This window comes from Octodon degus, unplaced genomic scaffold (assembly GCF_000260255.1).
Source record: "Octodon degus isolate 3935 unplaced genomic scaffold, OctDeg1.0 scaffold00072, whole genome shotgun sequence".
NCBI lineage: Eukaryota > Metazoa > Chordata > Mammalia > Rodentia > Octodontidae > Octodon > Octodon degus.
In genome coordinates this window covers 7,294,109-7,309,692 of record NW_004524648.1, presented here as the reverse complement: position 1 = coordinate 7,309,692, position 15,584 = coordinate 7,294,109, and the positions used below count along the sequence as shown (strand labels likewise).

Sequence of the window (15,584 nt, the reverse complement as noted above, 5' to 3'; positions counted from 1 at the left end):
GTAAGAACTATTATCCTAATAATCCAGATGAGAAACCAAAGGCATAAAGAGGTTAAATAAATTATCCAGCTAGTAATTAGTGTATCTCCAGAGTCCATGCTTTTAATCACTTCAAGTAACTATAACTCATTTACATTAGTTCCTAATTACTCTGCATACCAGAGTGATCTTCTCAGGATCAAATACCACCTAGGGTAATAAAAGCAGAGTTATGACAATAATTTAACACTAATTACATCCATTTTCACCTCCTTCTCCCAACATGGTATTTGTAGGTAAAAATTAATGATAGAAGGATGATGAGAAGAATAAATAGGGGCAGAAAAACTAAAGTGTTTGGCAATAGCAAATAGAAATTAAAAAGAAAAAGATGTTGATGTAGAAAGCACTAATTTATTGTTGCTTCATTACCTGTCCCCTTTCCCTGACACCTGTCTCAGGATTACGGCTGAATAATTCATAACCTGGTAATAGAGCAAGGACAGATAACGTCACTAAAATTAGTTTCATGACAAGGGAAATTAAGAAGAAAGCTTCAGAACTATGACCTGATAGGGTTAGTATTCTCTTTCATTTTCTTAGGAATATCTTAAGTTTCAGGAATGATGAGAAAGAACAGTAAGTCTTCTTTGAGTAACAACTCTTTTTAAGGTCCTGAAACTTCAGTTAAGTCAAATAAAGTTGCTGTAATAATTTCAATGTGTTTCATACAAATACTCACACAAAGCAAGAGCTTTGGATCTGCATGGATCAGTTTCACCATGGATAAGAGAAGATACTTATAACTTCTTGTCTCCAGGTCTGTAGGTTTTTCTTTAAATTTAAGGCTTGTTACTTTTTCTTTAAATGTAAGACTCTAGAAAAACAAAAACAAAAATATGGTATCACCGTGTAAGAAACTGACATCAAATTCAGGATAACAGCTATGTAACTTCTTAAAAAATCATTACTAAAAACTTTGAAAACATGACATTTTGTGCCGCTTGGTATAAACACTAAAATAGTATGCATATTACGTTTTATAAAAATGAAAATTGTCTCAATACCACTTATACTATTATGTTATCAATCTACTAAGATTTAATGAAAATCTATTAAAACACTAAATGCTTCATGTCAGATTAATTTCTATGTAAAAAAGAATTTTTAAAAACATGAAAACATAAGGGAAAAATATTAGGCCTATATCCTTCACAAATAGAAACACTGGGCAACTTGTTTAACAAACAATTATCCCACACACATATGTACAAATATTCTGTAGACTCTACAACATTAAAATGCATTATTATCTCCTATACAAAAAAAAAAAAAGAAAATCCATTGTCAATTATAAGATACCAAAGTAACAGCCCTAGTTTTAGAGAACTTTCAGTGAAAACAAGGAATATGCTTTTTATAACTGAAGAAATATACTACATAGGTAATTGTTATTTTATTGTTTATTTATAAAGTTTGCTTTTTTATTTGATTGCATTCCATCTCTCTCAAGCTACAGTGCACATAACATTTTGCCTGAAGAACATTCATAAAACCAAATTTTTTTAGAAAGATTAAATCACGGAAAATGTGTTTTAATTACAAAGACACTCTGGTGAACTAAATTAATATGGATATGATGCAATAAAAACATCCGAAGATTATATTCTGGATTCACCATCACCTTTCTTTCTGTATTTCCTTTTTACCTTTAAATGAATACAAAAATATTTACTTTTGACATGGATGCCTTTATGTGAATATATATGCAAATACACCAGTAGTAGCATATACAGTGTCAAATAATAAAAGCATCCAAGTAATCAGACTCTCCTTTCCATGTTAACAAGTGAGGATGATTTCAACATAAAGCAACTATTCTAAATGTTTAGGTGTGAGAAATGCCTTTCTTACTATGCCCAAGAATACTGCATCAGGAGGCTGAGGAATAATGGCCTCTGAGGTCAGCCTAAACTACACAGTGAAACCCTGTCTCTAAAAACACAAGTGCTTGCTTCAGTAGCACGTATGTCAAAAAACAAAACAGAACAAGAACACTGAAAATTTTTAGTCCTTTGGGTAAAATAGGTACTTAACATATAGTTATGCTAAAAAATATTATTATAGAACTACAATATCAAAACCTAAAAATTAGGGCCAACCAAATAGCTCAGCGGAGTAAAGTGCCTGCTTAGGCAGTGCACAGCAGCTGGGGTTTGATCCCCGGCGTGCCCTGCCAGCCCCACCGAGACACTCTGAGACTGCTATCAAGACTGGGCATGGTGGTGTGTGCCTGTAATCCCATCCCTTGGGAGGCTGAAAACAAGAGAATCACTATGAGTCCAATCTACTACGTAGTGAGACCCTGCAGATTCTGTCCCAAATAGACAGAAAGAACAAATGAATGAATGAACAGAACAGAACAAACACAGGATCAGAGAATAATTAGCAGTTAACCAATTTTTTTATTTGGTTGGTTCATTTTTTTTGGGACAGGGTGTCACTAGGCAGCCCAGGCTAGCTTTAAATTCTCAACAATTCTCATGCCTCAGCCTCTCAAGTGCTGTGATTACAGGCATATGTCATCATGTCCAGTGTAGTTAAATAATTATCTCTTATTCAGTAGACATTTTCAAGAAAGTAAATATTTTAATTAAAATATCAGTATACAAATTTTGTTTCAGTAAGGCTACCTAATATGAAATGTTAGGTCCTGAGAAATTTCAATGAATTTATTCAATTGAAATACATTTGAAGGACTATCCTTGGGTTATACAAAGCAAGAACAACTTGCTAAAAAGAAAAATAATTGATAATATTCCAGGTATTAGAATCCAAGCCAGTATATGTGCTCTTGCCAAAGAATTAAAGGAGTTGTATGTGCTAAGAATTTCATGAACCAGAGGATTCAGGAAGCTACTAAGGGCCCAAATCTCTCATTAATTTAAGATTACATCACTAACTTACAGGCATGTGAAAAACATTTATCAAGTCAAGATCCTCTTTAAGACAAAACTAGAAAAAAAAAAGGGGGGGGTGATCACTCGCTCAGGGGACCCCCCCTCCTGTCCCTCTCTCAGACAGGAGCTTTCTTTCTCTCAATAAATACATTCTGCTCATTTAAAAAAATACAAAACTAGTTCAGAAATTACGTATCTGTGTAAATTACTGGACATTTATTTGCAGGACTGAATTTCATGAAAGCAGAAGATGTTAAGTTTTAAAATATAAAGTGTTTAGGCTGAGATAAAAGTTTCTTTTTATGGATTTAGGAGAAAGGGTCTTGCTACATAGTTCAGGTCAACCTAGAACTCATTGCAGTCCTCCTGCTTTAGTCTCCTGAGTGCTGGGACTGCAAGTGTGTGCTGCTATACCTGACTTAAAAATTTCCGATTTAAAAATGAAACACAAAAGTACAAGGAAGAGAAAGGCTGTGTTTATAGCCTATCACTATGTTTATAGTGGCATAGTTTGTAATAGCTAAATCTTGGAAACAGCCCAAATTCCCATCAACTGGTGAATGGGTAAAGATAATGTGGATTTTTTAAAATACAAAATGGATTATTACTCTTCCATAAAAAATAAGCTTGAGATATTTCCAGCTAAATGGATGCACCTTGAGTCCTCAGTCTTGAGTGAAATAAATTGGACACAAATGTGCAAACACACTACACTGTTTCTCTGGTGTGAGAAACTGAAAGTGTAAATAAGGACAAAAATGTATAATAAGAGATTGTAAAATAGGAAGAAAATGTCCAAACGGGAAGGGAAACCAAGGAGGAGTTGAAAGGAGGGTAAGGGAATGGAGAAAAAAGAATCATGGTATATCGTGTACAGGTACAAATTAGCTATAAGGAATGTAATCATCATGCATACCCAAAATATACCAATAAACTTAATTTTTCAAATTATTTTTTAATTACTTTAAAATAATTATGAAGAGCCAGCCAAATAGCTCAGCAGATTAAAGCGCCTACAAGCAGGCGCAGAGGCCAGAGGTTCCATCCCCGGGGCCTGCTAAGACAACAACTGAGACTGGGCGTACTGGTGCATGCCTGTAAGCCCAGCTCTTGGGAGGCTGTAAACAGGCGGATCACTATGAGTCCAATCTAGTAGTGAGACCCTGAACACCCTGTAAACCATTCCCTAAAATACAAAAAAATAAGTATTTTTAATTATTTAATTTTAATTTTAACTAAGATTTTAAAATTAATTTTTTAAAAAGAAAAGGCTATGGTTCAGTGTTATGAAAAAGCTAAAGTTCAGAGCCAGGGATATATATAAACCTCAGCAGTGCAGCACCTACTTGGCAATCACAAAGTCTTGAGTTCAATTCACAGTACCAAAAGTAATAAAAATAGAAAGCTAAACTTTAAATGAATCAAAGCTCAATTTAAGGTCACAACACCATCTTAGAATTTATGAATTTAAAGATAGTTTCCACGCACAACAGGTTTTGGCTGTCATAAATTATTATACCACATCTAAAAAACTAAAGCCAGATATTCACTATGTTGTCTTAATTTTTAATGTTATTAGGATGGCTTTTCTAAAAGAGAAGTAAATCAGATATATATTTTGGGGCACCAGGTCAAATAAATTCATCTATTCATGCACTCATTTATCCACTCATCAAAATACGTACTACATGCTCTGGATGTGTCAGATGCTACTCCAGGGACCAGGGAGTAAATGGTGAATAAGCCAGACAAAGCTTCTACTTTCAGCAAGTTAATATGCTAGTGTAGGAAGTCAACTGAAGAACCTGACAAAGACACTGGATTGAACATAAAGAGACCCAAACTAACTCTAGCTGACCATTTACTCTGTGGCTATTTTTACTTCATTTAACAAGATTTAAGCCTTAGTTTTCTTTACTACACACAGAAAAAAAAAAAAAATGAAAGCACACATGTAAACACACATACTTTAAAAGTCAAAATAATAAATTCCAATACTAAAATTATATAAAATAAAAAGAACTCTTAGGAGTATATAACTTTATTCAAATATCTGCAGGCCTGCCTTATGAAAGAATCAGAAATAATATATACAGCTCCAAAAGAAACTGAACCACAATACCTGGGATGACAGGAACATGACTATTTTTTTTTAAATATATATTTTCAAGTAATTACCTTTTCCACCAAATATCCTGTCTCCAAAATACAAGGCAGTTACAGTGCTATGAAACAGATATTCTTTTTTCATAGCTTGAACTCCTTTGCTGCTATTTCTGCAGGAAACTAAAGGCTCAGGTTTATCAGAGTCTCAAATCATTTGAGGCAATACAAATAAAGGACAACTCACTGAACACATACATAGGTAGTAGACAATGGTTCTCAACCAGAGAGGATTTTGACTTCCAAGGAGATATCTGAAGACATTCTGAGAGCTTGGAGATAACTCAGTGGCATAAGCACTTTCCCGGCAAGTGTAAGGTCCCAAGTTCTATCCGCAGTACCACACAAAAAAACAAAGGAAAAATGAAGATATTCTGGATTTCATGACTAGGAGGGGATCAAAAGATAGATGCTACTGCTGGTAGAGGCCGGAGACAGACAAACACACCACTGTGCACAGGCTAGCCCCCCTACAACAGAGTTATACGGTCTGAAATGTAACTATGGCTAACAATGAGAAACACACACGTTATTATGCATTACCTCTTAAACATGTCATATTTGCTTTGTGTTTCTAGGCTCTAAGACCAACCTTAGTAAGGTCTGTTTTGAGACAAGGTCTCCTTATGTAGTGAAGCCTGGCCTTGAACTCACTAGTCCAGGCTGGCCTTCAACTCACAGCCATCCTCCTGCCCCAGCCTGTAAAGTGCTGGAATTACAAGCATACACCACCATGCCTGGTAAGGTTTTCATAAACATCTTCCAACAAAAGCTATACAATGTTTTCTCAGAATCTCTGTGAGGTAAAGAATGCTCATTTCATTCATCATGCTTCCCTGGCACTAGCAGCACTGTGCCTGGCGGCTGGCAAAAGGGTCAATAAACTGAGATACTTGTCTGACTATTATTAACTCTCATGGTTTATGACAGGTGAGACTCATGTTAAAGATCCTCTAAATTCTAAAATTTTCTTATTCTAAAAAAATTGTATCATATTAAATTTGCTCTTTTCTCTGGAGAAAATATCAGAAAATTATTCTTCTCAAAATTAGCTAAGTACACAAATATAAAAGCTTAAAAATGATTTTAAAAATTAAAGGCATATTACTACTTTCAGAGAATTAATTAGAAATAAAAACTAAACTCTTTTAAGTGTTCTTGGATCAAAAGATAAAATCCTAATTATGGCTTTTATTTTAAAAGAAAAAAATCACTTGTATAATATGCAGCTCTTAGAGTCAACTAATAACTGAAGCTGGGAATACAGCTCAGTGGTACAAGTACCTGCCTGGCAAGCACAAGGTTCTTGCGTTGCATTCCTGGTATCAAAAAACAAAACAAAACAGCAACAACAAATTAGTAACTGCAGCGGAGAAATAAAGTAACTTCTAAATAAAGAGAACCTCTTTGGACTACCAATCAAATTTCCTCAAATCTTTTTTTTTTCAGTATGCATGCAAAGAAATTTAAGTTATACAGATAGGTGGTAAACTGGATACTAAAGTAAAACAGGAAGCTGGGGCCATTACTTCTCTATCAGAAAAGCCAGAAAGCTTAAACAATCAAAGTTGGAATTTCCCACAAAAATATTTAAAACAAGTAAGCTGGTCGATAAATAATTCTTAAAAAATTTATTTAGAATTAGGGTGTATCTTAGTGAAAAATCACGTACCTAATAGAATACTGGGTTCAATATTCAACAAGCCTCAACCCTAAACTATTTTACATAATTGCCAAAACTTTTTAAAAACTTGCATGTTAAAATGTACTTAACAAAACGTCATTACCATGCCTTTTGATTATCATTTTTTAAAGCTAAATAATATCAAATTCATGGTATGAACCTATATTTGAACATCCAGGATAAATAGCCCTCAGAAACAATTACTGACAACTGGATAAGAGTGAACCTTAACTATATAAAATAAATATATTTTACTGACTATGGAAGCATGCCAGAGAGAAAGCTCTTTAAATTACAAGTGTGAAATGGCTGATTTACTAGGTAAAACCAGCAGGTGAAGACATGCCACATTTTTATTTGAAATGACATGATGTCACTTAAATGGTAACTATACACAGAAAAGTCAAAGAAAACAAGGACTTTTCTGAGGTAGTTACAATGGGTCATACTTACAGCCACAGAAGCCCACTGCCATGCAAAACAGTGACTGGTTGGCATCTGATCATGTGAGCGACAGCAGCCAATAAGAATAGAAAATAAGAAGCAGAAGACAAAGCACCACCAATCAATGCCAAGAGTTGCCACGTACAATACTTTTGCTATACATCAATACCAAGAAATGACTTATATAATTCCATAATTATCTATTTTCACTGATTCATGAGTTTTAAAATCTTACCTTATTACTAATAATCTGTTCAAATACCTAATTGGAGAAGTCTACATTAATTAAGTTTAAATATCATAAAACCTCAATAACAAAGTGCCTGTCATTTGTAAATATCAAAGCATATTCGATAAAATATGAAATTTTAAATAAAGTTTTAATTCAATTTCTAATTTCCTATGTGTAATACTTAATGAACATCCAATGAGGAACATTCACTCTAACCCAGGAGTCAGCTTTCCTTACTCATCCTCAGAAGATGAGAAGCTACCAAAAATACTTTGATTCATAAAAAAGAAAGGAAAAAGTAATTAAAAGCAGAAGAAAAGGATCACATTCATTAAGACTTTAATAGTATTTGTGAGGAAATTTTTCTCAGTTCAACTAACTCAAACAGTGAAAAACATTTTATTAACTAGCACTTAATATTACTGCAATGTGCAACATAACACAATATTTACAGGAAAAGACCCACTCAATTCTCCAAAGCAGCAGAAATGAGACGTTAAAGTTACAATACAAAAGAAATACAATATTCTTGCTCTACACATATACCAAGAAATTACTTATACAATCCTGTAATTATCTGTTTATATTGGTCTCACAGGAGTTCTTAAATGCCATATTAAGACTAATAATCTGTTAGAATACAGAACCATGATTTCTTACCGGTGCCATCCGTATTGCTGGATGTGCTCCACAACCTTGCACTGCTTTATGAAGTGTTTCACCAAACATATTTCGAAGTTCAACTGAGTGACAATATACAGCATCAATCTTAGGCCACCAATCCAATGCAGACTGGAGAAAAACATCACAAGGTAGAAATGTACAAAATTACCTGAGCTATATGTTCTGTTATCACTGTAGTTTTTAAGTTTTTCCTTTTTGTCAGAAATTTCCTAAGATCATGCAAACACATAATGATTTTTAAAGTCTTCAAATGATGCTATCAATGACATAACCCATCATATATTTTAAAATATAATAATGAGCATGTGCATATGAGACTGTCTTCCCACTGATAACCTACTCAATTGAAAAAATTATTTAAAGAACTAAGGCAGTAGCCAATCTTTTTTCTTTTTAAATTTAGTATTTTATACATTTCAAACATGCATACATTTTTTAATTCTAAATAAGATTGCTATTATCAAAGTTTTAAGAGATTAGTGGTTCAACACAATGCTGAAAGAATACGTGGTAAACTATTACTCAAATGCTTACAAACAACAATTACAACATAAAATTAGTAAATGAGATAAAGCCATTAGTAAATCTATAATCTTAAATTAATATGCAATCATGGCACAGTACATGAAGACTGACAATCACCATAAACAAAGACAGATTGAGCCCAGATAAGGATTTTTTTTTTTTTTACTGAACCGGGGATTGAGCTCAGGCCCTTGCACTTGCCAGAGAAGCGCTTATTCCACTGAGCCATCTCCCCGGCCCCCAGATAAGGATTTTTAAAAGATTTATGTATATATTTCTATTTCTGTTTAACATACCTAGTTTTGATGTCTAGTTTTTAATTTTATTTCAAAGTGCATCTTGAACTTTTACTTTAAAATGATTAACATTATAAATTGATAATTATGAAAATCACTAAATTATGAACTTTGTCTATCAGTTTAGACACATATAAAAGAATTCTCATTATTATGGAGAGTATACATGAAATGGATAACTAAAATATAGACTCCAATTTATAATAAGATTAAATGAAACATATGGAGAAATGACAGTATATTCATGCATTCAGTAAGGAGGTTTTAATAGCTTCACATACTACACTTAGATTCCTTCTTATTCAAACTAAGCCATAGTCTCAATTTCATTCATAATTCCTACAATATTTTGAGTAGAATCATTATGTCAATCTTAACTGTGAATTTCAAATTTTACTTACAGGATAGTAAAATATAAAACCAACATATAATACATAATTTACTTTACTGAACTCCATTCAGAAAAGAGTTATAAAGTTCTGAAGTTAAAAAACATTTTTTAATGTGTTGTTCCCCGAGTTTTAACTTTATTTAGGCTAGTTCCTAAATGATCTTTTTTTTTTTTATTTATTTAGTTTGGTTACAGAATAGACTTCTCAAATTTGGAGCAGTTTGCTCCTCTCATTTGCCAAAAACAACTAATCCAACTTGATTTCCAATTATTTATTCTATCATGCAGCTTGAATTAATCAAAGTAATTAAATGCTGAATAATGATGAAGTGTATTGAGTAAGGGCCCTCTTCGCTCCATAAATTCCATAAAATCCTGTCAGGAACTGTAATCATAGCACTTTGGGAGGCTGGGCTGAGGCAAGAGGATTGCAAATTCACACTGTAGTGACTTAAAGCCCCTAAACAAAAAACAAAACAAAACAAAACAAAACAAAACAAAACAAAACAAAACAAAGAAAGAAAGAAAGAAAGAAAGAAAGAAAGAAAGAAAGACTAGAGGGTATAGCCCAGGTCAAAGGCCCTAGATTCTATCCCGAAATGGGAGGGGAGGGTTGTAGACACTGGGCAAACTAAAGAAATGTGCGCCCTATATAAGATCTTACCTAATGACTGCATTATTTTGAAGTAAGTTTAAACTACATGTGTTACTAGTCTTAAGATTTACTAGTTTTCACAATTTTTATTTTTATAATAAGCTCATCCATTCATCTTAAAGTAAGATATACTTTCAAATAAATAAGCACTAAAAACTACACATCATGAAGTTAAAATTTTTAGTTCCTAAATATGTTCTTTTGAAGCTAACAATTAAGACAGGTTTTCATGAAAATACTGTTTTCCTGACCAACAAGTTAACACACATGAGCAAATTATGAGGCAACTCAAGAGATTATTTTCAAATGCCTTGGAAATAATTCCTTTAACCACAACCTCTTAACAGAAAGATCATCTCATTCTCAATATGTACAATGTCACCAAGTGCAATAAATACAATAAACTGCCACAAGGAAAAAATAAAGGACTGCAATAGCTACAGCATGTAAAAGGGATGACTTAGATAAATCATTCAAATATGTGTATATTACTTTTTAAATTTCCCAATTACACATCTAACTTGAAGCCTCTAGAGCTTAAGAATGTAACAGATTCCAAAATTATAATTCATTTATGACATCATAATGAAAAGGTGACAATATAAAATAAATTTTAAAACTTCAATTGCAATAAAATTCAGAGTGAATACATGTTAACATTTTCTAAGAAACAATGGATCTAAGCACAGTATTTAAGAATTGCACATATTTCACAAAAGCAAAATAAACTCCAAAACACCATCGCTACTTCTACTTAAACCCTCATAAAAGAAATTTTATCTTATTTGAGAATGTGATAATTTTAAAAACTGTGAGCTGGCTAAAGAATCATGGAAGAAGAAAACTTATGAGATGTATTGAACCAAGAATCATTTAAAAAGAAATCTTACACTAAAAATCAATTTAAGATCAGGAGTCCAAATATCTAAGAAAAAATTTCATGTGATTACAAGAAATAAAATACTTCCCTAATAAGTCTTCAATAGCCTCTATCAAGTCAATTCCACAAATTTACATATATGCTTTTATAAATAGTCCTTTTTAGTCACAAAGTACTTTAGATTTGATATCAGTCTCAAACCAAGAGGATGAGGAAAATCCTAACAATTTACCAAGCAATCTACAAAACTTTGGTGTCCAAGGTTTCAGGCTCTTTGGAGTAACATGTATGTTATTTTTCAAGCTATTTTACTAAAAAGGTTATGGAGACTTAATATTTTTTAAATTAGCCAATAGAGTTTCCTTATAAAAACAGATGTCCATGTTGACTTGACCTCAGATACAGACACACTCCACCTTCACACATGCAGTACTCATTAGAGTATAGGAGGATGCACAACCACTTCCACCAAGCACACTGAAGCATGCATGAAGTACCACTCCAGGCATGCTAGAGACCCAAAGAGGAGCAGCTCAGCCACTTACAGCAGTGCCAAGTCCATGCTTGAAAGTGCTCTATATATTCAATTGTAGACAAAAATATTTCACAATTAAAGTAACTATCCACAAAGTATCAAAAGAGTATATACTGGGGCTCATTTAATATAAATTCTAAGTATTTATGTAAAACTATACATTCTAACAAATGAAATATTTTAGTATTATGACCAAAAGGGGAAAAAGTAACATTTTGTTTCTGAGTTATGGATATACATAAAGAGGCCAAGTTTTTAATGGTCTTGAAATAAAATCATCTTAATAGTCTTAAAAATAAATCTTGAGAGTAGAATGTCCGAGACCATTAGAATGGCAAAAGTACAGTATAGTAATTTTTTGAAGTTTTTAATATAAATGTACTATAATCAGATTCACTAAACTTTCCCCTTTGGAACAAAAAGTGCTCAATGTTACTTCTACCTATAATTTAACCAAGTGATACTTAACTGAGGAAGGCATCATTCCCCTGGACCTTTGCAGTTGTTCACAATAAGGGGAAAGTGAGGGATGCAACACAACAGACACTTAAAATGAGGGCTAGAGATGCTAAATGCCCTTCAATGCACATGGAAATCCTGCATAACAACTAATTTCTCCTAAACATGCTGCTCCCACTATATCAAGAAAAACAAATGTGATGACATTAAACAGTTTTGTCAATCGTTTTTCCCCTACTAAATGTCTGAAAGAAAATAAAGCAGCAATGCAACATATCCAATGGCTTGCTTTAGCCTCAACAGACAAAGAGGACTAAAATGGAATTTGATTATAAATAGGACACATATAGTTATTGATGGCAAAAGCTTTCTTCAGGAAGGAAAATAGAAGATGACAAAATATGCATATGCGAACTATAAAAAACAGAAATGTGAAGCTACGGCAAATGATACCTGAGAATCTTAGCAGAGCTGTTCATAATTAAACAGACATTAAAATTTATAGTCTAAACCTAAAAAGTTTTTATCTTTCTGCTTCATGTATCTACAACAAAAGTACACATTAATGAGTTCATATGTTTTGTCTGAAAAAAATTCTGTATTTTGAAAATACCCTTTTTTGAAATGTGTTAGCATTTCATTCTGTTTGGGGAGGACTAATAAGGGCAATTAAACACAGTCCCACCATTTTGTAAATGTGCCATACTGGGCTACAACATAAATCCTATTATTTTTAAACTATAAGGTGATAAGCCAGAATGAATCAAGCGGTAGGAGAACCTAAGAGTGTTCAAATGGGATTAACTTTCAGACGAAAATGATAAATTATATTTTTAGTGGCATTCTTCTCAAAGGCTTTCAATCCAAATAAAAATGCTTTAGGTTTACTCTTTTCTTTTCCAAAACAGCCTATTAATTCCATCTTCCTCAAGTCAAGATTGAGAATGAAAATTATAACTGTCTTAATGCAAAATACAATCATCTTAGAGAAACCTTCCTATACCATACTATCTAAGCTAAGAATGCTGATGAAAACCAAGAACATTTGTTTTAAGACGGAAACAAATGTGCACCAGCCCTCCCCCAATTATTATTTTAGCAATTTAGCAATACCTTTGGGACTTACATTGGTGATGATTCGATGGAGTGAATTTACCAGCACATAATGAAATGTAGATGGTGAATTCTGAGCCAAGCAGATCTACAGAGGAAAGAACAGTAAATTGTCTCCATGAGAAAAACAGTAACACAAACAAATATAAAAGAGCAGCAAAACAAAAATTTTAAAATACAGGGTTTTAAGATGTAGTACTGCTGCATTGCTTAGGAAAGCCTCAAATTCTCATTCCTCAAGCAAGCCTCAGCCTCCTGAGGGGCTGGAATTAAAAGTATGAATCATCACACTCGGCGAAAAGCAGAATACATTTTTTAAGATCTAGAAATTAGCAGCAGTATATAATATTAAGAAATACTGACAAAGGTATACTTACTCATCTTTCTAGTCTTTCCATATTTGTAGGATAACAATATTAATAAACACAGTTGGATAAAAATCAATGCTCTCACCTTAAAGTGTTGGTTGTTCTGAGGGCTTATACGAAAGCACGAAACAAGGCAATCAATCATTAGATCCACATCTGCAGGTTGACTACCTCTTGAGAAAGGTTTAGTTGGATTAAAAAGCAGGTTCTATAAAAATAAATAAATAAATAAGTAAATTTTTAAAAAAAAGCACAGGCCTTTAGATGGTCATGCAATACTTCACTGGAACATTATAATATCAACATTACCCAGATAAATGTCAGTACATGATATTCCGTTACCAGAAAAAGCACAAGTAGTAACACTGTAGTTCAATGATCTGATGTCTTACTATACCACATATGGCTCCCTTCAGAGTCTCCTTCCTACATCATCTTGAATACAAGTCTGTGTGTTTATGTTAGCTTATGAAAACTGGTTAAATCTGTATTGCTCTTCACATTGTCAGTCTATGTTTATGAAATAGGTCCTGTTACATTATCAAAAGATGACTGAGAATAATAATATTAGCAAAAATCTTTTGTCATAATGCTTATGCTAGAAGTTTATTCTTCTTTTAATTTTCTAAAATCTGCAGTAGAGAAAGAAGACTTATGTTACCTTAAGATCAACCACCATGGATTGAACTAGTAGGAAAATTACGGAGTTATCTTCCCAGTTGATGTAAGTACTAGCTTTACACAACTTGACACACGCAATTGCAGCGCTTTCTGTCAGCTGCCTGCTTCCTCCATGGCCAGCAAGTGCTTTTCGCAGACTGTCCAGAAACAACTTCTAGAGAATTCAAATACAACAAAAAGATAATACATGAAGTTTCTTCTACTTCATTTAACTATTAACAACATAACAGGTAGGCATGCTTGCTGTAAAGAACGCACAAATGCACATAGGTATTTTGGTTAATTTCACAATTTAAGATATCATCACTTAAAGTTTATTTCTCTACACCCCCCCAAAAAAAATCTCCATTTTCCCTGTTGAATTAATATAAGCACACGCTATATAACAAAGAGTAGTTCCCAAATATTTGAACTCAGCACTGAATTAAGCTGATCAAAACCTCCTTTGGACATTTTTTCATTTCTAAATGCTATACTGATTTGCCATATAGCACATGTCAAACTGTTCAATCCTCTCCTAATATATCAAGCAATATGTAGAATTCGGCCCCCTAAGTCAGAATAAATCTATGGCTGGTCTATTGCTCTCAATTCTTTTTGGATTGTTGGTTTTTTGAGACAAGTTCTCCCTATGTAGATCAGACTGGCTTTGCACTCACTATGTAACCTGGTCATGCCTAGAACTTTCAGTGATCCTCTTGCCTCAGCCCTCCAAATGCTTAAATTATGTGCATGTTCCACCCCACCTGGCTATTGTCCTTAATTCTGTTCTTTAAAAAATTACCTATTCTAATGACCTCAATCCCTCTTCACAGCACACTAGCCAATTTCTTCCCTTGGATAGTCTCCAAAATTACTATCTGACATCTCCACCTACATATATTTTCTAATATAAAATGTTCAAAGTTCCAAGTATACATGGAACACTTTCCAAAGCAGACCCATATGTTAGGGCACCAAACAAGTGCTAACACATTTGAGACTAAAGTTATACCAAGTATCTTTTCTGCTAATGTTATGGTTTATATCTAGGTGTCCTTCAAAAGCCTCATGCAGTCAATGGGGCCACTTCTGGGACTTTGTGATTAATTCACAATCCAATGCTGAGATTATGGGTGTGAGTATTGCACTGGCCTTGGGGTGGGTAATCTGCATACAAATGTAATGAGGGGAGAGAGGCTTGCTAGCTGCTGCAGCCGAAGCCCTTCCCTTTGCTCTTTGCTGTTTTCTGCTGCCATGACTAGTTGCCCTCAGCCAGGTGCCACTCTTCCTTGGAGCCAGTCAAGTATGGACTGAAACCTCTGCTAACTATAAGCCAAATAAGTCTTTCCTTCCTTAATTCTGGATGTTGGGTATTTTCTCCCAGCAACAGGAGAAGAGTAACCAAGACAGCTAAAAAGGGAAAGAAACTAGACCAACAGTAGAGGAAAAACTAGGAAATTCAGAAATATGTGAAGATTAGACAATACAATCCTAAACAACAAATGGATTAAAGAAAAATATCACAATGAAAAAGAAAGTAAATAGTATCCTGG

General features: G+C 33.5%; 1 protein-coding gene across 6 annotated transcripts in view; it reads right to left on the bottom strand.

Moving 5' to 3' along the window:
- Nf1 (neurofibromin 1) overlaps window positions 1-15,584 on the bottom strand; it is a 307,973-nt gene that overhangs the window by 204,799 nt on the left and 87,590 nt on the right. For 4 of the 6 annotated variants that reach the window (XR_002821949.1, XM_023719976.1, XM_023719978.1 and 1 more), the window contains exons 9-14: window positions 14,030-14,203; window positions 13,454-13,576; window positions 13,014-13,088; window positions 11,439-11,468; window positions 8,123-8,254; window positions 722-856 (exon numbers count right to left, since the gene is read on the bottom strand). Coding sequence is in view for 5 of the 6 variants with exons in the window: in XM_023719976.1 (XP_023575744.1) it covers window positions 722-856; window positions 8,123-8,254; window positions 11,439-11,468; window positions 13,014-13,088; window positions 13,454-13,576; window positions 14,030-14,203 (669 nt within the window). In the remaining variant the exon portion in view is untranslated. The remainder of the gene's footprint in view (window positions 1-721; window positions 857-8,122; window positions 8,255-11,438; window positions 11,469-13,013; window positions 13,089-13,453; window positions 13,577-14,029; window positions 14,204-15,584) is intronic. The other 2 variants (XM_004635435.2, XM_004635434.2) reach the window with 1 other exon arrangement.